Here is a 26,559-nt window from a genome sequence, read left to right as displayed (position 1 = left end):
TTTAATATGAGTGCAGTTCCAGACCTCCACTTTGCAGGTTTGGGACACTTAAGTAGAGAGGTGTGATGTGGGGAAGACCCCCGAAGGTCTCCAAACTCAGGTCTGGAACTTTAGTAAAGTAGAAGTACTCAGATCTTGTACTTTAGTAAAGTAGAAGTACTCAGGTCTTGTACTTTAGTAAAGTAGAAGTACTCAGATCTTGTTCTTGAGTAAAGTAGAAGTACTCAGATCTTGTACTTGAGTAAAGTAGAAGTACTCAGGTCTTGTACTTGAGTAAAGTAGAAGTACTCAGATCTTGTACTTGAGTAAAGTAGAAGTACTCAGGTCTTGTCTTGAGTAAAGTAGAAGTACTCAGGTCTTGTTCTTGAGTAAAGTAGAAGTACTCAGATCTTGTTCTTGAGTAAAGTAGAAGTACTCAGATCTTGTACTTGAGTAAAGTAGAAGTACTCAGGTCTTGTTCTTGAGTAAAGTAGAAGTACTCAGGTCTTGTACTTGAGTAAAGTAGAAGTACTCAGGTCTTGTACTTGAGTAAAGAAGATGTACTCAGGTCTGGTCTGAGTAAAGTAGAAGTACTCAGCTCTTGTACTTGAGTAAAGTAGAAGTACTCGGGTCTTGTACTTGAGTAAAGTAGAAGTACTCAGATCTTGTACTTGAGTAAAGTAGAAGTACTCAGGTTTTGTACTTGAGTAAAGTAGAAGTACTCAGATCTTGTACTTGAGTAAAGTAGAAGTACTCAGGTCTTGTTCTTTAGTAAAGTAGAAGTACTCAGGTCTTGTTCTTGAGTAAAGTAGAAGTACTCAGATCTTGTACTTGAGTAAAGTAGAAGTACTCGGGTCTTGTACTTGAGTAAAGTAGAAGTACTCAGATCTTGTTCTTGAGTAAAGTAGAAGTACTCAGCTCTTGTACTTGAGTAAAGTAGAAGTACTCGGGTCTTGTACTTGAGTAAAGTAGAAGTACTCAGATCTTGTACTTGAGTAAAGTAGAAGTACTCGGGTCTTGTACTTGAGTAAAGTAGAAGTACTCGGGTCTTGTTCTTGAGTAAAGTAGAAGTACTCAGCTCTTGTACTTGAGTAAAGTAGAAGTACTCGGGTCTTGTACTTGAGTAAAGTAGAAGTACTCAGATCTTGTACTTGAGTAAAGTAGAAGTACTCAGGTTTTGTACTTGAGTAAAGTAGAAGTACTCAGATCTTGTACTTGAGTAAAGTAGAAGTACTCAGATCTTGTACTTGAGTAAAGTAGAAGTACTCAGATCTTGTACTTGAGTAAAGTAGAAGTACTCAGATCTGGTACTTGAGTAAAGTAGAAGTACTCAGGTCTTGTACTTGAGTAAAGTAGAGGTACTCAGATCTTGTTCTTGAGTAAAGTAGAAGTACTCAGATCTTGTTCTTGAGTAAAGTAGAAGTACTCAGGTCTTGTACTTGAGTAAAGTAGAAGTACTCAGGTCTTGTTCTTGAGTAAAGTAGAAGTACTCAGATCTTGTACTTGAGTAAAGTAGAAGTACTCAGATCTTGTACTTGAGTAAAGTAGAAGTACTCAGGTCTTGTACTTGAGTAAAGTAGAAGTACCAGAGTGTAGGAATACTCTGTCACAGTGAAAGTATTCTAAATGTTCCTCCAGTGAAAGTAGAAAGTACTCTCCTCTAAATGTACTTAAAGTAGTGACAGTAAAAGTAGTCATTGTCTGATTGGTCCATTTCAGAATAATATCTCTGATATGTTTTATAATGATTGATCATTAAAGTGTTCTCAGAGCTGGTAAAGGTGCAGCTAGTTTGAATGGCTTTGTATACTGCAGGGTAGCTGCTGGATTTACTGCAGGTGAACTAAAGTCTGAATTAAGAGAGATTATATTTACCATCATTACTAATCTGCCTAGCAACTACAGGTAGTAAATAAATGCAGAGGAGTAGAAGTACACAGTAGCATGAAGTGGAAATATTCAGTGACATGTTTCCAATGGTTCATTATAGGCTTTGGTGGAATATATGTAATGTCGTCGTGCGCTGTGGTATGAAAGCGTTAATTTAGCTTGGATTAGATTTCTGTCACCAGAATCAAAACCACAAGTTATAAAAGTGTAATTTCTTTATAAAAAAATCATAGTTTGGGTCTGAAGATTGGCAGCAGGGCAGCTCCACTTTGAGATTCATGACGTCTCTGTAGGGACAGATTTACATATCCAGCTGTCATTATACAAGCTACAGTGGTTTAGGTTATGATGAGTGGTGAGGAGTTTAATTACAGAGCTGCTGAGACACACACACACACACACACACACACACACACACACACACACACACACACACACACACACACACACACACACACACACACACACACACACACACTCTTTATTTTGTTTATTTGTATCATTTGCATGTGTGAAATAGGAGCAGGAGATTTTATTTCTAACTAATTGAAGTGATTTAAATACAGAAAGGCTGGTAAGTAAGTACAAAATAAAATGTAGGAGTCGTGACATGCTACATGCTACATGCTACGTGCATAATTGCGTGCAACAGTTGTGCTTTCAACTTTAAAGGAACTCTTTAACATGTTAGGACATGTGCAGAGCGTGAAATGAGAGCTCACATTTCATCCGTACGGAGAGTTTAAAAGGCCGAAACTTAATATTGTACAGCATATTAATCTAGAAACATGCCTTATTGTATATTTACACGCTTAAATAAATCATGATGTTATTGTCACAGGAGATTAATATTCATACATAATTAAAGGCATAAATGTTGGATTTATTTGGGACTTTATTCATACATTCGTCAATAAATTTGCTCATTTTTACTTTACATTTTTTCTCCATAACTGTATTTATTTATTCCGTTGAACTTAGTGCCTCAAAATAAGCAGCACAATTATTCATGTGTTCCTTTATTAAAGCATTTATTATAAAATAAGTGTTTATATATTTAATTTTGTCCCGTTTCACCTTCCATACTTCTATCTCTTTGACGAAAAGCAGAACTACTCCTTTAAAACAAATAGGAATACTTTACAGTGCTTTGGCTTGCTTCCTTTTCACCTTGAGTGTATTTGCAGTGTCCTGTTTGCCTTCACGCTCGAGTCTGTCTCAGTTTGGTTCATGAACGCGTGGTTTTGTTCTGCAGACTTCTTCCTCTTCACGCTGTTCTCCTCGTGCAGGATTGTGCGATTCTTCAGGATGTTGATGTTTGTTAGAGCGTTGCTTTTTAAATCATTCGTTGGTTTTGGTTTAAGTTTGTCACTGGCGGTCGTCTTGGGTTTCTGCTTCAGAGTCTTCTTCTTCTTCTTCTTCAGCATCTTTTTCTTCTTCCACGGCTGCAGCTTTTTTGTCTTCCTTGCTTTCTTGTCAAGGGTTTTCCATTTGGGCTTCACGCCGGGCTCGATGTGCTCGATGTGGTCGATGTGGTCGATGTGGTCGTTGTGGCGGGAGTCGTTGTCGTTGGGGCGTGATGAGGCTCCGTGTCGCCGCTGGTTTGGCGGTGAGTTTGAATTTTCTCGGTGGTGGTCTCGTTGGTTTTTCGTTTGTGTCCAGCACAGTCACTGAAATGGGAATAAAAGCACCAGTTGACACAGTTTTAAAGATGCACATGGACGCCTGGATTCAGTATTAACTCCAAAAACAGACCTGGTGTTATTCTCATAATTGACAATATTTTACTTCCTATGATCGTTTCTCACATTATTCTAAACTGGCTTATAATTGATTTGAACGTATGGATAAGACACACATCAGTATGTAGAGTCTCTACTTTAAAGAGTCCTCTCCTGCTGATGTTCAGGTGTATATCAGTATGTAGTGTCTCTACTTTAAAGAGTCCTCTCCTGCTGATGTTCAGGTGTATATCAGTATGTAGTGTCCCTACTTTAAAGAGTCCTCTCCTGCTGATGTTCAGGTGTATATCAGTATGTAGAGTCTCTACTTTAAAGAGTCCTCTCCTGCTCAGGTTCAGGTGTATATCAGTATGTAGTGTCTGTACTTTAAAGAGTCCTCTCCTGCTGATGTTCAGGTGTATATCAGTATGTAGAGTCTCTACTTTAAAGAGTCCTCTCCTGCTGATGTTCAGGTGTATATCAGTATGTAGAGTCTCTACTTTAAAGAGTCCTCTCCTGCTGATGTTCAGGTGTATATCAGTATGTAGTGTCTCTACTTTAAAGAGTCCTCTCCTGCTGATGTTCAGGTGTATATCAGTATGTAATGTCTCTACTTTAAAGAGTCCTCTCCTGCTGATGTTCAGGTGTATATCAGTATGTAGAGTCTCTACTTTAAAGAGTCCTCTCCTGCTCAGGTTCAGGTGTATATCAGTATGTAATGTCTCTACTTTAAAGAGTCCTCTCCTGCTGATGTTCAGGTGTATATCAGTATGTAGAGTCTCTACTTTAAAGAGTCCTCTCCTGCTGATGTTCAGGTGTATATCAGTATGTAGTGTCTCTACTTTAAAGAGTCCTCTCCTGCTGATGTTCAGGTGTATATCAGTATGTAGAGTCTCTACTTTAAAGAGTCCTCTCCTGCTGATGTTCAGGTGTATATCAGTATGTAGTGTCTCTACTTTAAAGAGTCCTCTCCTGCTGATGTTCAGGTGTATATCAGTATGTAGTGTCTCTACTTTAAAGAGTCCTCTCCTGCTGATGTTCAGGTGTATATCAGTATGTAGAGTCTCTACTTTAAAGAGTCCTCTCCTGCTGATGTTCAGGTGTATATCAGTATGTAGTGTCTCTACTTTAAAGAGTCCTCTCCTGCTGATGTTCAGGTGTATATCAGTATGTAGAGTCTCTACTTTAAAGAGTCCTCTCCTGCTGATGTTCAGGTGTATATCAGTCTCTACTTTAAAGAGTCCTCTCCTGCTGATGTTCAGGTGTATATCAGTATGTAGAGTCTCTACTTTAAAGAGTCCTCTCCTGCTGATGTTCAGGTGTATATCAGTATGTAGAGTCTCTTTATGTTTCTCATACTGCCTGTGCTGCAGTTCCTCTTTTCACCCTCTGTCTGAAACCAGAGCCCAGTCTGCTCTGATTGGTCAACCTGCTTAGAAATGTCCCGCCCCTTAGCCTATCACGTACCATGTGTTGGAGCACTAGCCAATAGGAGTGTGAGTGTTACATAGTGATGTCACTGTCATAAATACAGTCATTATCAGATAAACAAATGATTGAATAAATTGAAAAAGAAAAGTATTTCATAAATTCACAAATAAAATCTAATCTAATTTAAGTGAAGGACCTAAGTACTTCTTCCCCATCTGGATCTTTTAGCGAACAGTTCAATCAAGGTGTGCTAAATATAAACTGCTCACACACAGCTTATAATTAAGTAAATTACATTGATGTTAGAGGTTTTAAGTAGTAAAATAAATCTGTTCTTGTCGACTCAGCAGTACATGGTTATTTTTAATGTCTGCACACGGCCAAATGGTAAAATGGCGTTGAGGTTGTGTATAAAAACTAGAAAATGCTGCTCCCGTTTTACATCAAACATGCTTAAAATAAAAGAGGAAAAAGAGGAAAGACATCTCAAACATGCAGTCGTGTTTCTGGAGCTGTTGTTTTTAGAGACTTTATGAGAGGGTGGACTCGGTTGATCTCAGCCAGAACAGATTTTTAGAAGTAAAGGAACCGCATGTTTGCTGAGCTGTTTGTAAACCATGATGTGTTTATAGAAAGAGAGAAAGGAACATGCATTTGTGAGGAGTTCTGGAGCCTGTCGTCAGTCCGAAATCATCACCAGTAGAGAAAAGTACATTTACTTCATATATACACAAGCACAAAGGTCAGGTATTTCATTTCCTTTCCTTTGCGTGCATCTTTGTATTTCTGCTCCGTTACTACTTTGGTTTATTTTTAATAATCTCCATTTTTTTTACTTTTACCTCCCACACACTCCGCCTGAAACGCCTCAGTTGTCTCCTTTGTTTACTTCCGGAACATAGTGACATCACTATGGCACACTCATGCTCCTATTGGCTAGTGCTCCAACACATTGTACGTGACAGGCTAAGAGGCGGGACATCTCTAAGCGGTTGACCAATCACAACAGAGCTGGCCAGCTAACCAATCAGAGCAGACTGGGCTCTGGTTTCAGACAGAGGGTGAAAAGAGGAGCTGCAGCACAGGCAGTATGAGAAACATAAAGAGCTTTCTGAACATTAAAGCATGGAGACACGTCCCAGGAGAGACACAGAGCATGGAGACATGTCCCAGGAGAGACACAGAGCATGGAGACACGTCCCAGGAGAGACACAGAGCATGGAGACATGTCCCAGGAGAGACACAGAGCATGGAGACATGTCCCAGTAGAGACGCAGAGCATGGAGACATGTCCCAGTAGAGACGCAGAGCATGGAGACATGTCCCAGGAGAGACACAGAGCATGGAGACACGTCCCAGTAGAGACACAGATCATGGAGACGTGTCCCAGGAGAGACGCAGATCATGGAGACATGTCACAGGAGAGACACAGAGCATGGAGATGTCCCAGGAGAGACACAGAGCATGGAGACATGTCCCAGGAGAGACACAGAGCATGGAGACATGTCCCAGGAGAGACACAGAGCATGGAGACATGTCCCAGGAGAGACACAGAGCATGGAGACATGTCCCAGTAGAGACACAGAGCATGGAGACGCGTCCCAGGAGAGACACAGAGCATGGAGACATGTCCTAGTAGAGACGCAGAGCACGAAGACATGTCCCAGGAGAGACACAGAGCATGGAGATATGTCCCAGTAGAGACACAGAGCATGGAGACATGTCCCAGTAGACACAGAGCATGGAGACACGTCCCAGAAGAGACACAGAGCATGGAGACATGTCCCAGTAGAGACACAGAGCATGGAGACACATCCCAGGAGAGACACAGAGCATGGAGACATGTCCCAGGAGAGACACAGAGCATGGAGACATGTCCCAGGAGAGACACAGAGCATGGAGACATGTCCCAGGAGAGACACAGAGCATGGAGACATGTCCCAGGAGAGACACAGAGCATGGAGACATGTCACAGGAGAAACACAGAGCATGGAGACATGTCCCAGTAGAGACACAGAGCATGGAGACATGTCACAGGAGAAACACAGAGCATGGAGACATGTCCCAGTAGAGACACAGAGCATGGAGACATGTCCCAGGAGAGACGCAGAGCATGGAGACACGTCCCAGGAGAGGCATAAGTGATAAAACTTGAAGGGAATCTGAGGTGACTTACGCTCCCGAGGCACGAAGGGGATCTTTTTCCCTCTCACTTTGACCGGCAGCGGCTTCTGCTTACATTTCCCCGGAGGCGCTCTCCTACAAAAATATACATTTAAATATTAATTAATGTAAGAGAGACTCGAATAAGTACATGATGTACCTGTAAAACTGAAGAATATAACATCTAATGTCAATGAAATAGTTGACAGTGGAACATTAGTCAAATTTCATTTAAAAAAGCCATAAATTACGAATGTTTTTTCTGCACAAAACACACTTTTGACACACATTGAAAAGGATATGGGTATCATAGTGGGGAAAATACAAAAGGCTTCAAACCTGGTGATTACTGTTTCATATCAAGGGAAAAAATAGCTCTAAAACAATCATTACACCTTCGCAAAACGTACGAAACCCTGCATTTTATCCTGATTTCTTGACTTCATGGCATTAATGCTTCTAATGTGGGGGCAAAACATGGACACTTTGTCTTTAAAAGTCACTAAAAATACATTTAATTTGATGTAAATGTGCACTGGAAGATGTAAAATACACCACGTATAATAATATACAACACAAATGTTTTCAATTGAAATCACATGCGTCACCTGGAGGGGTCCATGAATTTGAACACGGTCCCATACGGAGACGTGGCGCTGGGGTACGCTGTGGCCAGAAAATACAGTTCCCCTGAAACCAAAACAGGAGGAAAAACATATGAGTAATATTTCATTCTCTCATGTGGAGTGTAACAAAGTGCATTTACTGATAGATATTTAACCTAAATACCACATACTTTCACTTCATTTTGGAGAGTTAAATACTAAATATTCTACTCATATTAATTCACATTTGACTTGTAAAGAAGCTTCCTCAAACCGTGGTAATTATACTTTCTCAGCTATAGATCTGAGTACTCCTTCCTTCTCTGAGAGTGAGCGTTACCGGCTTCGTCTTCAGCGAAGGAGATGATGAACTTGTGGTGATGGTTGATGAGTCCTGGAAACGAGCAGGTCTTTGTCTCCCCCATACAAACGCTCCTCTCCCTCCAGCTGCCCCTCGTCCTATCTTCCTCCAACGCCATGATGCGCCTGGAGGAAGGCATTTAAATACATACAGTTATTAAACTCTGTAATCTGGATATAGAATAACTCTGTGCAAATCTTAATTAAAATGGGAGACAGGAAGCCAGGGAAGTTCTTTGAGGGCTGGAGGATAGCAGCTGCATTTTGTAATAGAGAAGTGAGCTTACAGTGGTCATTTTAGGCCTTTTAATACATTCAAAAATATGGAAAAAAATCTATAATTTGTATTTCATTTATATATTAAGATATGATAGCCTAACGTTTATTTTTAGGCCTGTTAAAAATATAGAAAAGCACTGAAATACCTGCCAAAATGTGATTTAGAGGTGTTTATTTTCAGCATTCCCTTAATATTAATCCTCTAAAATGTACACTATTTCAATTTCTGCGGTTTTGTGAGGTTTAAGGAAATAACTGTATTTGTATACAGCACAATAATGTTTAGTTTAACTACATTTATATATTGAAATCTACTGAATTTGATTAATTTAGTCATTTAAAATTATTCTAGTTTCTTAAAAAGTGTTTAAAAATAATAAGGTTTGGTTTAGTTGTTTTACTCTTTATGTTTTGGGTGTATTTGTGTGATTTTGTTGTGTTTTATCAAATTTATTGGGGAATTTTTTGTGACATGTATTTAGTTTTGACCTTCAGGGCCACCATATCATCCCCCGCTTTTGGAAATCAGTTTACCCCGCACAGACGCGATCACTGTAGGTCTGTCCTCGTCATTGAGAAATGCATATTCTTTAAAAACAGCTGAGCAAACAAGCTGTTCCCTGTCTTCAGAAAACCTTGTTTCTTATCTTTTTGGGATGAGATCAACTCGTCTTACCCACTCATGAAGTCTCCGAAGAAGTACAGGCCGTTCAGATTGGGTGATTCACATCCTCTGTACACATACCCCCCCGTCACAGACTTCCCGACATGATGGCTGTACGCAAATATAGGCAGGACGTCATCTGTCAGGAGAGAGAGATGATTGAAATTCAATCGGAAGAACCAAAATTAGATTTAAGTGATGAAAATAACAGGTGGTGGAAGTAGATGAGATCTCTTAATCAAAACTATAAGAAAATATTTAGTTTGGAGGTGTTTTACAAGAGCCAAATTATCTGCAGAGGTCTTCTCCTCTCTAACATAGATATACACACATATAAATAGTGGTTTGAACCTTAAAAAAAGCAGTTTCTCGTTAAAATCTGTGTTTTTTTATGTAGCTTGGCGGGAGACCGACGTCCAGGAGCAGACCTTGTTTCTCTTAAATGTTAAAATCCAGATATTCAGGACGATTTCACCATGAGCTGAACCATCCTTAGAGGTCTCCTCCTCTCTATCCTCCAATTCAAACCCTCAAAAACACTGAATAAAGCAGTTTAACAATAAAACAAACTTATGTTTTCTAGATGTTTGGCTGCCGCTAACATTAGCTTAGCTTGCTTCTCTACTAACTTGAGATCCAGATGCTCAGGCTGATTTTACAGTGAGACGAACTGTGTATGGATGTCTCTAGAAACCTTAAAACAAACCAATGGTGATTAAAACTGGGGGAAACTATTAGATGTATCATCTTCATGTTCAAATTCAGTGTTTTTACAATGCTAATGTTGTGAGCCGCTATAGCTTGTTTCTCTGCTATTTAAGATCCAGACTTCCCATGATTCAAATCTTTAATCCAGTTAAGATTTAGAGTTAAAACACTAACCCAAAAACGTGTATGATATAAAAACGTAAGCAATTTAATGCATTAAGAGGTAAAACCACCAAATCTATGAAGTTTATTGTAAAAATAAAGCTTAACCGGTTAAAAGGTTCATTTATAATTTATTTTTTATCCCAAAACACTCACTTAAGGAGGAGTTCTGACACAGTTTCATGTCGTAGCACTCAAAGCCCTCCTTGGCTCTCCATCCGTAGTTTCCTCCCTTCACGATGATGTCGATCTCTTCGTATCGGTTCTGGCCGACGTCTCCGCAGAAGATCCTCCCCCGGCCGTGCAGGTTACCCGGGTCTCCGCGGTCCACGGAGCAGCGCCACATGTTCCTGACCCCGTATGCAAACACCTCGGGTCGGGCAGCGGGGTCCCCGAGGAAGGGGTTATCGGGGGGGATCCGGTACTGCAGACCACCGGGGTCACGGTCGTCTACATCGATACGCAGGACTTTACCCAGCAGAGCAGTCCTGGGGAGGAGAGAGAGGATTTACAACTGGGTTTGTAGATTATGGATCAACCCATCACAACAGAGTGATTACACCTGAACATCAACAGGAGAGGACTCTTTAAAGTAGAGACTCTACATACTGATATACACCTGAACATCAGCAGGAGAGGACTCTTTAAAGTAGAGACACTACATGCTGATATACACCTGAACATCAGCAGGAGAGGACTCTTTAAAGTAGAGACACTACATACTGATATACACCTGAACATCAGCAGGAGAGGACTCTTTAAAGTAGAGACTCTACATACTGATATACACCTGAACATCAGCAGGAGAGGACTCTTTAAAGTAGAGACACTACATACTGATATACACCTGAACATCAGCAGGAGAGGACTCTTTAAAGTAGAGACACTACATACTGATATACACCTGAACATCAGCAGGAGAGGACTCTTTAAAGTAGAGACACTACATACTGATATACACCTGAACATCAGCAGGAGAGGACTCTTTAAAGTAGAGACACTACATACTGATATACACCTGAACATCAGCAGGAGAGGACTCTTTAAAGTAGAGACACTACATACTGATATACACCTGAACATCAGCAGGAGGGGACTCTTTAAAGTAGAGACACTACATACTGATATACACCTGAACATCAGCAGGAGAGGACTCTTTAAAGTAAAGACTCTACATACTGATATACACCTGAACATCAGCAGGAGAGGACTCTTTAAAGTAGAGACACTACATACTGATATACACCTGAACATCAGCAGGAGAGGACTCTTTAAAGTAGAGACGCTACATACTGATATACACCTGAACATCAGCAGGAGAGGACTCAAAACACAAAATAGGGCCCCTTTAAGTTACGGTTTTTGGATGATCTTACTTGTTTTGGGCGTTGCCAAACTTCCCAAACGGATCTCCGGCTTTCCCTCCGTCTCCGGTGAAGATGTACAGATACCCGTCGAGCCCGAACAGCAGCTGGCCTCCGTTGTGGTTTGCGGCCGGCTCTTCGATCTCCAGAATGACCCTGAGAGTCGATTCAATCACGATTTACTATCTGTCATATCTATTGTCTTGATAGATAAATACAGGTTGCTATGATTCTCAAGTGGGCCTTTAGGTTTCTCGTAGGGGCTGATGCTTTGGGGAATTGGTTGTGACATATCAAACATCTTCATGCACAGCTCAGCCCTGGAGACGATGTCTGTATATTTCTTTCAATGGGGTAATTATAAGCGGAGCATCTTCCTCATCATCAACCAAAAACTGTCAGCGTACCTCTCGGAGTACGGATCTGCCATGTTCACATCGTGTGCGGACGCCTTCATCTCGCTGACCCTCACTTTCTCCAGCTTGCTCTCCACCTGGATGGAGTAGTAGATGAAGAAGCGTCCGTTGTCTCTGTACTTCGGGTGGAAGGCCATGCCCAGGAAGCCCCTCTCGTCCCCCAGCCAGGGCGTGGTCATCACCTCCCCGCTCAGATCCAGGAAGGGCTGCTCCAGCCGGCTGCCGTCACGCAGGTAAACCCACACGAAGCCCACCTGTGAGGGGAACATCTTAATGAGCTTGGTAATAACAATCAAAGACGCTTCAGGCGGAATGTGATATCTTTCACAATGCCTGTTTAATTTGTTAGATGCTTAACGACCGACTCTGTGACCTTCACTTAGCCCAGGGGTGTCCAAACTACGGTCCGGGGGCCAAATGCGGCCCTCAGCAAATTCTAAAAGTATAATGGAATATGGCCCACAAATTAAACTTTTGCTTGTCTTATATTGTACTCCTCAAATATATATGTTAATATATTTGACACAGTATTCATGTGTTAATGAGCCCAATTTCAAATAAATTTGGTCATTTCAAATTTAAAACATTTTGGAACAAATCAAAAAGCTTCAAATTGAATCTTCATTACTCTTATTATAGGCAGTCTGAGGCTTCTGTTTTAAGGAGTGAGCTGCCAACAAAATAAATGAAACCCCAAAGACAGAGGGGATGTAGGCTGTGTTTTCCTTAAAGCATTTCCAAGTATTGCACATTATTCACCTACATTGGATTAGTTTTGCTAACTTATAATTTAACTTTTGAGGCGATATTCACCTCTATAAGCGGCCCAGCTCTCCGTATATCTTTCTGTGTGTGGCCCTCGGTGAAAAAAGTTTGGACACCCTTCACTTAGCCCGTTGGATATACAGTATATAAGACTAGGGAGAGGCCTATATTAAAAGGTAAAGAGTTAAATAAACCAGATGTAGTTTGAAGGTTTTCAGGCGTAAAACGATATTGAAAACTTCAAAAAGCTGAACAGAGCCTCTCTAAACTCCACCTGCTCTGCGATGAACATGCGATGCGTGCCGTCTCCGCTGTGCAGCATCAGCACCGGGTTCCTCAGGTTGTTGGCCACCTCCGTCAGGCACAGCTGCAGACAGCCCCGGGGGTCCTCGGCCACCCGGCCCAGGTGGCTGTTGAGGTTGGAGCTCTGCAGCACGTTGGGGTAGCAGTAGTCCTGGTCCGACAGGTCTACCAGGCTGCAGAAGGTGGACACGTCTCGCTCCGACGTGTCCTGCAGCAGCCGGTTCGCCGTTAAATATTTCACCACGTGGCGACATTTGTCGTGGAACTTGTAGCAGAACCCGGAGCAGAGGCCGGGCAACTCTCTGACGGGAGTGTAGGGGTCCTCAGCGTCGAACAGGTGGGCGGCGTACGGAGAGCACTCCTGGAGAAGACACCAGACACTAATGATTATCACGCAGTGAGGCAAGACAGGAAGATTAAAGGGACACCTTGGCTGGCTTCAAGGACTATTGAACTTCACAGTAAAGCTGAAGCATAGAGTGACCCTTTAAAAAAAAGTGTGTGTAGCTTTTTCAAACTGGGAAAACCAGCAGAGGACTGATTTTAATATTTCCTACTAAACACAAAACCAGATGTTAGCAGGTTTTTCTCGCCAATAAAAAAAAGGTTTTACTGGAAAAAATCTGGTTTTGAAAATAGGGCGCCCCCTTTGCCCTCCAATACGCACGCCACTGTTTAAGATAAGATAAGAATGACTTTATTGATCCCAGACTCGGAAATGTTTGTGTTGCAGCAGCATAATAGTATAAAATCAAATAAGAAATATAAATAAAATATTATTTTATTTATATTTATAATATTTGGGAACATTTTATAGCTATATTCAACTAATGTCAAGATCTTCCACACTTTGACATTAGTTGCTTAAAATGTTGGTCAAGATTATTATTCCTATTATTATAAACAATGGATCTTTTTCTTTCAGGAAACATTTTTTGTAATATAACTAATATCAAGATTTTAATTGAACTTAATAAAGTTGTTTATTTATAAGGGTTATTTAAATGTGTTTGTAAAATTGAAACAATCAACTCTGAATTCAATTCTGCAAGACTTTTATTTCAGATTTGTATGAAAATAGATCAAAAGAAGATGAGTTATAGAAAGTAAATCAAAGTTGCATGATGCCTGACACTAAACGTGCATTATTGTAAATTAAAATGTTTATTAAATCAGATTTAAGAACAAGAAAAACAGCAGACTAAAAACAGATTCTGTTTTGGATGAAACTGAATGTAAAAGCCCCGAGCAACGTTTTAATCTTCCGTTAAACACGTTGGCATTTTAATACGCCAATATAAAAGACACGTATTCACCTGGCACATGACCTCCTTCAGTAGGTCCTGACACAGCTCTTCCCCCCTCGTGTCCAGCTGGTCGATGATGTCCCAGTATCTTTCCGCGATGGTGTTGTCCGTCTTCTGGTCGCAGCAGCCGAACTGCTCGTACTGCGAGCAGAACTCCAGGTGCCACAAAGGTTTAAAAGGTGGCGCGAAGTCCAGACACTGAGGGTGAGCTGAGGCTGGAACCAGCACCATGACGGACACGATGAGGGGCATAAACGCGGGAAGGATTGGACGCTTTTTGGATGAGATAAGACGTGCCACTGTGCGTAAATACGCGCAGCCGGCTCTGCTTGGATGAAGCGCAGCATCCCGCATACCTGTCATTTCCCCGTTTGCAACCGAGAGACTCCCACTGGCTGCTCTCCTTTTTATGAGTGTGCATGCATTGCATGTGCTATAGGCGTGCGTAAAAGTAAGCATCAGCCAATCCCTGGAGGAATACGCACAATTAACTCGAATACACACACACACACACACACACACACACACACACACACACACACACACACACACACACACACACACACACACACACACACACACGGTGGTAGAAGAAGTATTCGGATATTTAACTTGAGTAAAAATACATTCAAAGTAAGGAAAGCTTTAAAACAGGAGGTAAAAATACATTTCCCTTTAAATGGAGTGAAGTAGAATTATTCATAGGCTTTGAAAGGAGGGACACTTGACTAAATGTACTTAGTTACTTTCATCACACAACAAAGGTACAGTTTCCGGGAATGCATACATCAACACCTCGACACAAACTATAATTAAGTCTCTCAGTCGTGTAGCAGCGCCTGCAGGCAGCGTGTGTTTGAGCAACATTTGTCAGCTTCTGCTTCATCCTGTAAATGTAACAACTTTCCCGGCACGTCAAACTAAGGCAACATGTCATCGTTTACTAATGCTGCCAAAAATACAACAATTATGGGATATAAAACAATACGTTCCCGGAGCAAGGGCTGATTAAGAGACTCAGATATGAGAGGGAAACCTGTTTAGGAGACGGAGAGTTCTTAAAGAGTGTTCAGGTTATATCAGTATGTAGAGTCTCTACTTTAAAGAGTCCTCTCCTGCTGATGTTCAGGTGTATATCAGTATGTAGAGTCTCTACTTTAAAGAGTCCTCTCCTGCTGATGTTCAGGTGTATATCAGTATGTAGAGTCTCTACTTTAAAGAGTCCTCTCCTGCTGATGTTCAGGTGTATATCAGTATGTAGAGTCTCTACTTTAAAGAGTCCTCTCCTGCTGATGTTCAGGTGTATATCAGTATGTAGTGTCTCTACTTTAAAGAGTCCTCTCCTGCTGATGTTCAGGTGTATATCAGTATGTAGTGTCTCTACTTTAAAGAGTCCTCTCCTGCTGATGTTCAGGTGTATATCAGTATGTAGTGTCTCTACTTTAAAGAGTCCTCTCCTGCTGATGTTCAGGTGTATATCAGTATGTAGTGTCTCTACTTTAAAGAGTCCTCTCCTGCTGATGTTCAGGTGTATATCAGTATGTAGAGTCTCTACTTTAAAGAGTCCTCTCCTGCTGATGTTCAGGTGTATATCAGTATGTAGAGTCTCTCCTTTAAAGAGTCCTCTCCTGCTGATGTTCAGGTGTTTATCAGTATGTAGAGTCTCTACTTTAAAGAGTCCTCTCCTGCTGATGTTCAGGTGTATATCAGTATGTAGAGTCTCTCCTTTAAAGAGTCCTCTCCTGCTGATGTTCAGGTGTTTATCAGTATGTAGAGTCTCTACTTTAAAGAGTCCTCTCCTGCTGATGTTCAGGTGTATATCAGTATGTAGAGTCTCTACTTTAAAGAGTCCTCTCCTGCTGATGTTCAGGTGTTTATCAGTATGTAGAGTCTCTACTTTAAAGAGTCCTCTCCTGCTGATGTTCAGGTGTATATCAGTATGTAGTCTCTACTTTAAAGAGTCCTCTCCTGCTGATGTTCAGGTGTATATCAGTATGTAGCGTCTCTACTTTAAAGAGTCCTCTCCTGCTGATGTTCAGGTGTATATCAGTATGTAGTGTCTCTACTTTAAAGAGTCCTCTCCTGCTGATGTTCAGGTGTATATCAGCATGTAGAGTCTCTATTTTAAAGAGTCCTCTCCTGCTGATGTTCAGGTGTATATCAGTATGTAGAGTCTCTACTTTAAAGAGTCCTCTCCTGCTGATGTTCAGGTGTATATCAGTATGTAGTGTCTCTACTTTAAAGAGTCCTCTCCTGCTGATGTTCAGGTGTATATCAGTATGTAGAGTCTCTACTTTAAAGAGTCCTCTCCTGCTGATGTTCAGGTGTATATCAGTATGTAGTGTCTCTACTTTAAAGAGTCCTCTCCTGCTGATGTTCAGGTGTATATCAGTATGTAGAGTCTCTACTTTAAAGAGTCCTCTCCTGCTGATGTTCAGGTGTATATCAGTATGTAGAGTCTCTACTTTAAAGAGTCCTCTCCTGCTGATGTTCAGGTGTATATCAGTATGTAGTGTCTCTACTTTAAAGAGTCCTCTCCTGCTGATGTTCAGGTGTATATCAGTATGTAGTGTCTCTACTTTAAAGAGTCCTCTCCTGCTGATGTTCAGGTGTATATCAGTATGCATGGGCGTTTTTAGACAGGGGCCAGAGTGGGCCAGGGCCCCTGTAGAATTGGTCCTGGCCCCCCCTATGGCCCCTGTGCCGAGCAGCCAATGATAGGCATATAAAAAAATATTTTTTAACAGCTGGCGCGAAGAGCGGAACGAGTCTGCAAAGTGCATTGACGGATTCCAAGCGCAACACACACAGGAAGGGACTAGGAGAGTCAGTTGTCCAGTTGTGACTGAGCTGCTGCCACTGGCCCTGCACGGCACGCGCTGCCTGTTCTTCCTGCTGCAAGAAGCCGATCGATGGATCTGCAGACTTGAGCTTGAATAGTTCTTCTAAAACTTTGTCGGACTATCACGCAGGACTTGAATGGGGTTGGATTACAACGCGGATGAGGTGAGGAAACAATTTATTTCTTAAAGTTACTGTACTCGATGAATAAGCCGATTTAAACAGAGTGGTGGCAATGCATTCGGTTTTGGCACTTATGGCTGTGTTACTGTTACGGGAATATCCTTGTCAGAACTTAAGACTTCGCCAAATTGCTGCTGATGTGATGTTTGTAAGAATTAGCGAAGCCATTTAAGTGAGTAAACAAACTATTGTCTATTTTTAGCGTATTATACCGGTATCTAGGGCAATGGTAGCCTAGGTCTTGTTCACGAGCAGTCCGAGATAAACACTACAGTCTGGTGGCTGTGATGTCGCGTAGCATAGTGCAGGAAACTAGACTGTTATGCTAAACGTATTTTAATGCATGCAATGTATAGTTTAATATGTGTTTGTATGTCTGATTAGCAGGCTAACACATTGCTATGATCATACCGTCTGAGACCAACTGTAATTCATGCCTGGTCACCACGACTCCCCATTATTGTTGTATCTATCCCCAACCATTAAGATAATAACCACTAAACGATCACTTTTTGTGAACCCAGTCATGAAACGGAATAAGGACATGCGGTCCTTTTTCGTTCCTATCGGGAAGAGGAATAGAGAGAATGAGGGAGATGTGCCGGAGGAGAGAGAGCAGGTGGAGCCGGAGGAGAGAGAACAGGAGAGAGAGCAGGAGGAGAGAGAGCAGGAAGAGCAGGAGGAGCCGGAGGAGAGAGAGCATGAGGAGCCGGAGGAGAGAGAGCATGAGGAGAGAGAGCAGGAGGATGGAGAGCAGTCAGAACCTAGACAGAGAGAGGCAGAAATGGAGGGATTTGCAGGGATGGCAAGTCAGTCAGCAGCAGGCATGTGGAGCAGGCCCAATGCTGTTGCACCATCAGGTTTGTGTGTGTGTGTGAGAGAGAGAGAGAGAGAGAGAGAGAGAGAGAGAGAGAGAGCAGTAAATGCAGGTCACGATGTCCTGTCCATATAATGTGTGAACTCTTTGAATAGGCTAATGGCTCAAATAGTAATTGGTGATTAATCTATTTTTTTGCATTTAAACGTGTACTGGTACTGTGTAGTATTTTTAGTAGTTTTTTTTCCAGAACTCATGCTGCCCATTCACAAATGTTACGCTTTTCATGAATATTTACCACCACCATCAAATAAGTATTCATTATGACAGGGAAAATTGCACCTACTTTCATACATTCTTCTTCTTCTTCTTCTTCTTCTTCTTCTTCTTCCAGATATCAGCATGTGCAGGGATGACTGTCCAGTGCAGCCACAGATTAAGACCTTCCCTTCCACCATCATGGGAGGCAGGAAGCGTAGTTTCCAGGCCAGTTGGTATGATCTACATCAGTGGCTTGAATACTCTGTTTCCTGTGACTCAGTGTTTTGTTTTGCATGCCGCCACTTTAGCCTACCAAATGCAGCAACCACTGTATTTGATTCCGCATTTGGGTTTAAAAACTGGAAAAAGGCGACTGAGAGAGAGGGAGGTTTTGCAGTTCACCTCAAATCTGACAGGCACAACCAAGCAATGGTGGCATGGAGGGATCATCAAAGGGCGGTAAAAACAAATAAAACACTGGAAAATGTCCTTAATGAGCAGCACACTAAACAAGTGAAGGAAAACCGAGAGTACATAAAAACAATAGGTGAGGTGCTGTTGCTTACAGCTAGGCAAAACATAGCACAGAGAGGGCATGCTGAATTTGGAGATTCAAATAACAAAGGTAACTTCAAGGAAATTCTCGATATAGTTGCCAATCATGATGCAGTTGTTAAACATAGGTTGACAAGCATTCATAATGCAAAATATACAAGCTGCACAATTCAGAATGAGGTGCTAGAGTGTTTGGCTGATATGATTAGATCAGAAATCATTGAAGAAGTTAAACACAGTGAAACCTTCAGTGTCATGGCGGATGAGACTAAAGATGTGTCAAAAAAAGAACAGATTTCGTTCATTCTCCGTTATTACTACAATGGAGTCATCAAGGAGAGTTTCCTTCATTTTGAATGTGCAGAGAAGCTTGATGCTGCAGGGCTTACAGAAAAAATAGTCCAGCTTCTGGAACGTCATGGTCTTGACTATAAAAACCATCTCATAGGCCAAGCATACGACGGTGCATCCGTAATGAGTGGTAAACACTCAGGCGTACAGGCACGCATTAAGGAGAAAGCAAAATATGCCTTTTACATTCACTGCAGTGCACATTGTCTTAACTTAGTGCTAGTGGATGTGGTCAAAACGGTTCCGGAAGCAGCAGAGTTCTTTGCGTTGCTACAGCGTCTCTATGTTTTCACCTCATCATCGTATGTGCACGCTAAATGGCTGGCTGTTCAGAAGGGCATGTATGGAAACACAAGAGAGTTACAGTCATTGAGTGACACTAGATGGGCATGCCGATTTGTAGCCTTGCGCAACATAATGGATAGGTTACCTGCAATCAAACAAGTTCTGCAAGAACTAACACAAGAGCACAGAGGAGAGCAATCTTCTGAGGCCCGTGGTCTTCTAGCCCAACTAGACTTGGAGTTTGTGGTACATCTGGTTACGTTCAGGAAATTGTTTGGTGAAACCAAAATCCTATCAGACATGCTCCAGGCACCAGATCTCGATCTTTCCACAGCTGTGGATTTAGTTGAGACTTTAGTACAAACATTGAAAGATTTCAGAGAGGACACATACTTTGAAAAATTGTGGCAGGAAGTATTAAATATTTCCAAGCAATGCGATGCTGCCACACAGAATGCAAAAAGGCAGAGGAAGATAAGTTCCAGACTCAGCCATTGTCATATTCTCAGCACTATTGGTCAGAGGGAGCTAGACAGAGATAAAGAAACTTTCCGAACCTCATTTTTTTATCCTGTCATTGATAGCATGCTGGCTGAATTGAGCAAGCGCTTCTCAAATACCAACTGTGAATTAATGCGTAGTCTCCGATCACTCAATCCCAAGAGTGCTGATTTTTTAAGGGACACAACCAGTGGTTAATTTGAGCCGGATCCTGCCGGAACAGGATCCGGCACCTCTTCATTTTGGCCACCCTGTGTTCCGGCACCTATTTGGGCAGATCCGGTACCTCTCACAAAAAATAAAAATTAAAAAATGGTTAAAATGAAATAAAATATACAGATATTAATTTACAGAAAAACATCCCAAGAATTTCATGTCGTTTATTAAGATTAAGATTTGAAAGAGTCGGAGATCTGTGTTGACGCACTGAAAAGCTGGACCAACGGACAAACGCGTTCACTTTTGAAATTCGCCACATGAGGAGCACTTCGCAGAGAGGAAGAAACTAATTAAATGCAAGCATGTCAAAAAGACAGTTAAATTTACTGTCTTTCTTCAAAAAGAAGGAAGAGGTAATAGACACTTTTAAACGAGTCAGAAAAGCCTCCACAAGCAGCGACGAGGGCAGCTGCAGCGGTCATGTTGATGGTCAAAACCAGGAGGAGGTTAGCAGTGGCGTTTCTAGACCAAAATTACCAGGGGGGCCAGAGAGGTGCCAACATGTTTTGAGAGGGGGCCCATGTACCTTATATTCTTCGACCTTACTTTTGCCAAATATCTGCCTTTTTCTAAACCCAGTGTTGGCTAAAATACCTGCAAAACACCTGCTTCCACATCTGAAGCACATATAAAGCATGTAATTAATTGAATTAAAAGCTGAGAACCTCATCTTGCATTAGAACATATTCATTCAGCTCTAACATACCAACTTTCTTCATTTAAAAAAAAAAAAAAATCGAATTTCATGAGCCTAAAGCTACATCATGCAGCTCCTGGTGCTAGGGTCAATGATGAGCAACACAGTATTTGGCATCAATGGGTTAATCAACTTACCTATTTCATATTAATCTAACTGTTAAAACACAATGAGCTGCATGTCTTGTTTGAAATGAGCTATACCAATTATAGTTGTTATTATGGAAAAATATAATGGCAAGAAATTCATCTTTTATACATCTTTTTATTATACATTTAAACATCACACATTACAGATATTTTTCAATATCCCATACTAGATTCATCATTAATTATTAATCCAATCATTAATCAGGAACAAGAAAGTAGGACAAAATACATACAAATCACATTACGATTGATAAAACTCTAATAAGGACCAAAAAAGGGAAAATAGAAAATAAAAAGAAATCCCATAATGATCTTGCATGAAACTCTACAACAGTGGTTCACAACCATTTTTGGACAAACGCCCCCAGGACCTCATCCTAAGCCTCCCAATGCCCGCTTGACCTCATCCTAAGCTGGCCAACATCCCCTTAGGAAAAAAAATGAACTAATGCCCCCAATGACAACTAAACACCACTCCCTCTCAACTGTATCCCTCTCAACTGTATCCTTCTCAATGCCCCCTGGGGGACTGTACAGCCCCTGTTGAGAAATACTACTCTACAACAACAAGATTCTTCGATTGTGACACCTTGCGAAACGGTCCACAAAAGCATTAAGGTCCAAACCCTTAGACCTTGCTGATTCTATACTGAGAACCCCCAGATTGCTTAGACGGTCCCCACACATGGTAGAGCGGAGGTAGTTCTTCACTAATTTTAACGTGGAAAAACTCCGCTCACAAGACGCAGAACTCACTGGGAGTGCTAAAGATATCTTGCAAAGTCTGAATAGCTCAAAGAAAACTTCCTTATATGGTTCAATGAAGCGTGCCAATTGTACTGTTTCTGACAGTTTGTCAATCTCACCACGCTGTACTTTTCTTTCTAATAATCGTTTAAATTGATGGAGCTCATGGCCCAGATCGTCAATATTGGCCCCATACAACCGTCCAAAATCAAACAACGTTGTGTCCCTTAAAAAATCAGCACTCTTGGGATTGAGTGATCGGAGACTACGCATTAATTCACAGTTGGTATTTGAGAAGCGCTTGCTCAATTCAGCCAGCATGCTATCAATGACAGGATAAAAAAATGAGGTTCGGAAAGTTTCTTTATCTCTGTCTAGCTCCCTCTGACCAATAGTGCTGAGAATATGACAATGGCTGAGTCTGGAACTTATCTTCCTCTGCCTTTTTGCATTCTGTGTGGCAGCATCGCATTGCTTGGAAATATTTAATACTTCCTGCCACAATTTTTCAAAGTATGTGTCCTCTCTGAAATCTTTCAATGTTTGTACTAAAGTCTCAACTAAATCCACAGCTGTGGAAAGATCGAGATCTGGTGCCTGGAGCATGTCTGATAGGATTTTGGTTTCACCAAACAATTTCCTGAACGTAACCAGATGTACCACAAACTCCAAGTCTAGTTGGGCTAGAAGACCACGGGCCTCAGAAGATTGCTCTCCTCTGTGCTCTTGTGTTAGTTCTTGCAGAACTTGTTTGATTGCAGGTAACCTATCCATTATGTTGCGCAAGGCTACAAATCGGCATGCCCATCTAGTGTCACTCAATGACTGTAACTCTCTTGTGTTTCCATACATGCCCTTCTGAACAGCCAGCCATTTAGCGTGCACATACGATGATGAGGTGAAAACATAGAGACGCTGTAGCAACGCAAAGAACTCTGCTGCTTCCGGAACCGTTTTGACCACATCCACTAGCACTAAGTTAAGACAATGTGCACTGCAGTGAATGTAAAAGGCATATTTTGCTTTCTCCTTAATGCGTGCCTGTACGCCTGAGTGTTTACCACTCATTACGGCTGCACCGTCGTATGCTTGGCCTATGAGATGGTTTTTATAGTCAAGACCATGACGTTCCAGAAGCTGGACTATTTTTTCTGTAAGCCCTGCAGCATCAAGCTTCTCTGCACATTCAAAATGAAGGAAACTCTCCTTGATGACTCCATTGTAGTAATAACGGAGAATGAACGAAATCTGTTCTTTTTTTGACACATCTTTAGTCTCATCCGCCATGACACTGAAGGTTTCACTGTGTTTAACTTCTTCAATGATTTCTGATCTAATCATATCAGCCAAACACTCTAGCACCTCATTCTGAATTGTGCAGCTTGTATATTTTGCATTATGAATGCTTGTCAACCTATGTTTAACAACTGCATCATGATTGGCAACTATATCGAGAATTTCCTTGAAGTTACCTTTGTTATTTGAATCTCCAAATTCAGCATGCCCTCTCTGTGCTATGTTTTGCCTAGCTGTAAGCAACAGCACCTCACCTATTGTTTTTATGTACTCTCGGTTTTCCTTCACTTGTTTAGTGTGCTGCTCATTAAGGACATTTTCCAGTGTTTTATTTGTTTTTACCGCCCTTTGATGATCCCTCCATGCCACCATTGCTTGGTTGTGCCTGTCAGATTTGAGGTGAACTGCAAAACCTCCCTCTCTCTCAGTCGCCTTTTTCCAGTTTTTAAACCCAAATGCGGAATCAAATACAGTGGTTGCTGCATTTGGTAGGCTAAAGTGGCGGCATGCAAAACAAAACACTGAGTCACAGGAAACAGAGTATTCAAGCCACTGATGTAGATCATACCAACTGGCCTGGAAACTACGCTTCCTGCCTCCCATGATGGTGGAAGGGAAGGTCTTAATCTGTGGCTGCACTGGACAGTCATCCCTGCACATGCTGATATCTGGAAGAAGAAGAAGAAGAAGAAGAAGAAGAAGAAGAAGAAGAAGAAGAAGAAGAAGAAGAAGAAGAAGAAGAAGACACACTTTACTCAGAGTTTCACTGTGTATGATGGTGGCCAGAGTAGGTATTGCAACTATGCTGCTCACTGAAATTGTTGCCAATTCAATCTTTTCATGAATGTTTACCAAGTAGGCCTAATAAACTCATTTTTACTAACTAGTATGTAAAGTATGTATTCCAGCTGCAAATATATATTTTTTTATTCAAAATGGTGGACATGGAGAAGATCCCCCTTGTCAAGTATGAAAGGTGCAATTTTCCCTGTCATAATGAATACTTATTTGATGGTGGTGGTAAATATTCATGAAAAGGGTAACATTTGTGAATGGGCAGCATGAGTTCTGGAAAAAAAACTACTAAAAATACTACACAGTACACGTTTAAATGCAAAAAAATAGATTAATCACCAATTACTATTTGAGCCATTAGCCTATTCAAAGAGTTCACACATTATATGGACAGGACATCGTGACCTGCATTTACTGCTCTCTCTCTCTCTCTCTCTCTCTCTCTCTCTCTCTCTCACACACACACACAAACCTGATGGTGCAACAGCATTGGGCCTGCTCCACATGCCTGCTGCTGACTGACTTGCCATCCCTGCAAATCCCTCCATTTCTGCCTCTCTCTGTCTAGGTTCTGACTGCTCTCCATCCTCCTGCTCTCTCTCCTCATGCTCTCTCTCCTCCGGCTCCTCATGCTCTCTCTCCTCCGGCTCCTCCTGCTCTTCCTGCTCTCTCTCCTCCTGCTCTCTCTCCTGTTCTCTCTCCTCCGGCTCCACCTGCTCTCTCTCCTCCGGCACATCTCCCTCATTCTCTCTATTCCTCTTCCCGATAGGAACGAAAAAGGACCGCATGTCCTTATTCCGTTTCATGACTGGGTTCACAAAAAGTGATCGTTTAGTGGTTATTATCTTAATGGTTGGGGATAGATACAACAATAATGGGGAGTCGTGGTGACCAGGCATGAATTACAGTTGGTCTCAGACGGTATGATCATAGCAATGTGTTAGCCTGCTAATCAGACATACAAACACATATTAAACTATACATTGCATGCATTAAAATACGTTTAGCATAACAGTCTAGTTTCCTGCACTATGCTACGCGACATCACAGCCACCAGACTGTAGTGTTTATCTCGGACTGCTCGTGAACAAGACCTAGGCTACCATTGCCCTAGATACCGGTATAATACGCTAAAAATAGACAATAGTTTGTTTACTCACTTAAATGGCTTCGCTAATTCTTACAAACATCACATCAGCAGCAATTTGGCGAAGTCTTAAGTTCTGACAAGGATATTCCCGTAACAGTAACACAGCCATAAGTGCCAAAACCGAATGCATTGCCACCACTCTGTTTAAATCGGCTTATTCATCGAGTACAGTAACTTTAAGAAATAAATTGTTTCCTCACCTCATCCGCGTTGTAATCCAACCCCATTCAAGTCCTGCGTGATAGTCCGACAAAGTTTTAGAAGAACTATTCAAGCTCAAGTCTGCAGATCCATCGATCGGCTTCTTGCAGCAGGAAGAACAGGCAGCGCGTGCCGTGCAGGGCCAGTGGCAGCAGCTCAGTCACAACTGGACAACTGACTCTCCTAGTCCCTTCCTGTGTGTGTTGCGCTTGGAATCCGTCAATGCACTTTGCAGACTCGTTCCGCTCTTCGCGCCAGCTGTTAAAAAATATGTTTTTATATGCCTATCATTGGCTGCTCGGCACAGGGGCCATAGGGGGGGCCAGGACCAATTCTACAGGGGCCCTGGCCCACTCTGGCCCCTGTCTAAAAACGCCCATGAGCCTGCACTCCTGCACAAAGACCTTTATCCGTATCAATCAACCTGAATATATTTAACAATCCGGATAGAAAATGTATAAAAGTTCATTGAAATCCTTAATTCCGTTTTGTGTCTAAACAGATACTTACCTGTACATCATTTGAATCATGTTATTTTGGTTTTATGACCCTGTGTGAAACCACACTGTCCTGCTTTTCATTCTTATCCTGTTGCTGCTTTAACTACTGAGTTTCCCCACGGGGATTAATAAAGGTACATCTTATCTTGTAGAAAGCCAGGAAGGAAGCCGTGACTGTGCGTGTTTGAGCAACAGTTTGGCAGCAGCTGATTCATCCTGGAGATGTAAACTGTCCCGACATGTCAATCTCTGACTTAATCTTGAAGCAAACGTATCATCATCTATTAATGCTGCCAGAAAGAGAAGAATAATGAGAAAGAACTTCTTCCCCGTGTGTTACATAACTCAGCACGCTGCACCTAACAGCACAACAGCTCTTTGCTGTTAAGATTTCATGTTTATTATCTAGGATGATTTACTTCATTACAGAAGTGGGAGAAGTACTCAGGTCTTGTACTTGAGTAAAGTAGAAGTACTCAGATCTTGTACTTGAGTAAAGTAGAAGTACTCAGATCTTGTACTTGAGTAAAGTAGAAGTACTCAGGTCTTGTACTTGAGTAAAAGTAGAAGTACTCAGGTCTTGTACTTGAGTAAAGTAGAAGTACCAGAGTGTAGGAATACTCTGTCACAGTGAAAGTATTCTAAATGTTCCTCCAGTGAAAGTAGAAAGTACTCTCCTCTAAATGTACTTAAAGTAGCGACAGTAAAAGTAGTCATTGTCTGATTGGTCCATTTCAGAATAATATCTCTGATATGTTTTATAATGATTGATCATTAAAGTGTTCTCAGAGCTGGTAAAGGTGCAGCTAGTTTGAATGGCTTTGTATACTGCAGGGTAGCTGCTGGATTTACTGCAGGTGAACTAAAGTCTGGTTTAAGGGAGATTATATTGAC

At 41.6% G+C, this 26,559-nt stretch overlaps 1 protein-coding gene across 1 annotated transcript; it reads right to left on the bottom strand.

Annotated features, from left to right (window-relative positions):
* Positions 1–2,359: 2,359 nt before the first annotated feature.
* hhipl2 (HHIP-like 2) lies at positions 2,360–14,613 on the bottom strand. The gene is made up of 10 exons (XM_063908128.1): positions 14,127–14,613; positions 12,782–13,171; positions 11,734–11,996; positions 11,339–11,482; positions 10,119–10,450; positions 9,105–9,231; positions 8,130–8,275; positions 7,793–7,874; positions 7,198–7,280; positions 2,360–3,539 (listed from the first exon to the last, which is right to left on the bottom strand). The coding sequence occupies exons 1-10, from the start codon at positions 14,574–14,576 to the stop codon at positions 3,346–3,348; spliced, it is 2,211 nt and encodes a 736-aa protein (XP_063764198.1). The 5' UTR covers positions 14,577–14,613; the 3' UTR covers positions 2,360–3,345.
* Positions 14,614–26,559: the final 11,946 nt, after the last annotated feature.

The sequence above is a fragment of the Eleginops maclovinus genome, chromosome 19, assembly GCF_036324505.1.
Source record: "Eleginops maclovinus isolate JMC-PN-2008 ecotype Puerto Natales chromosome 19, JC_Emac_rtc_rv5, whole genome shotgun sequence".
NCBI classification, from domain to species: Eukaryota; Metazoa; Chordata; class Actinopteri; order Perciformes; family Eleginopidae; genus Eleginops; species Eleginops maclovinus.
The sequence above is the reverse complement of the archived record's forward strand: the minus strand, read 5'-3'. Positions and strand labels throughout refer to the sequence as shown.

Bases quoted from the DNA above. Each gene is read 5' to 3' on its own strand.
- hhipl2 (XM_063908128.1), bottom strand. From the start codon at position 14,576: ATGCTTACTTTTACGCACGCCTATAGCACATGCAATGCATGCACACTC. The intron at 11,997-12,781 runs GTGGAGTTTAGA...TTCCCCTCACAG, and splicing joins GCATGTTCATCGCAGAGCAG to GTGGGCTTCGTGTGGGTTTA. The intron at 9,232-10,118 runs GTGAGTGTTTTG...CTCTCCTGACAG, and splicing joins GTGTCAGAACTCCTCCTTAA to ATGACGTCCTGCCTATATTT.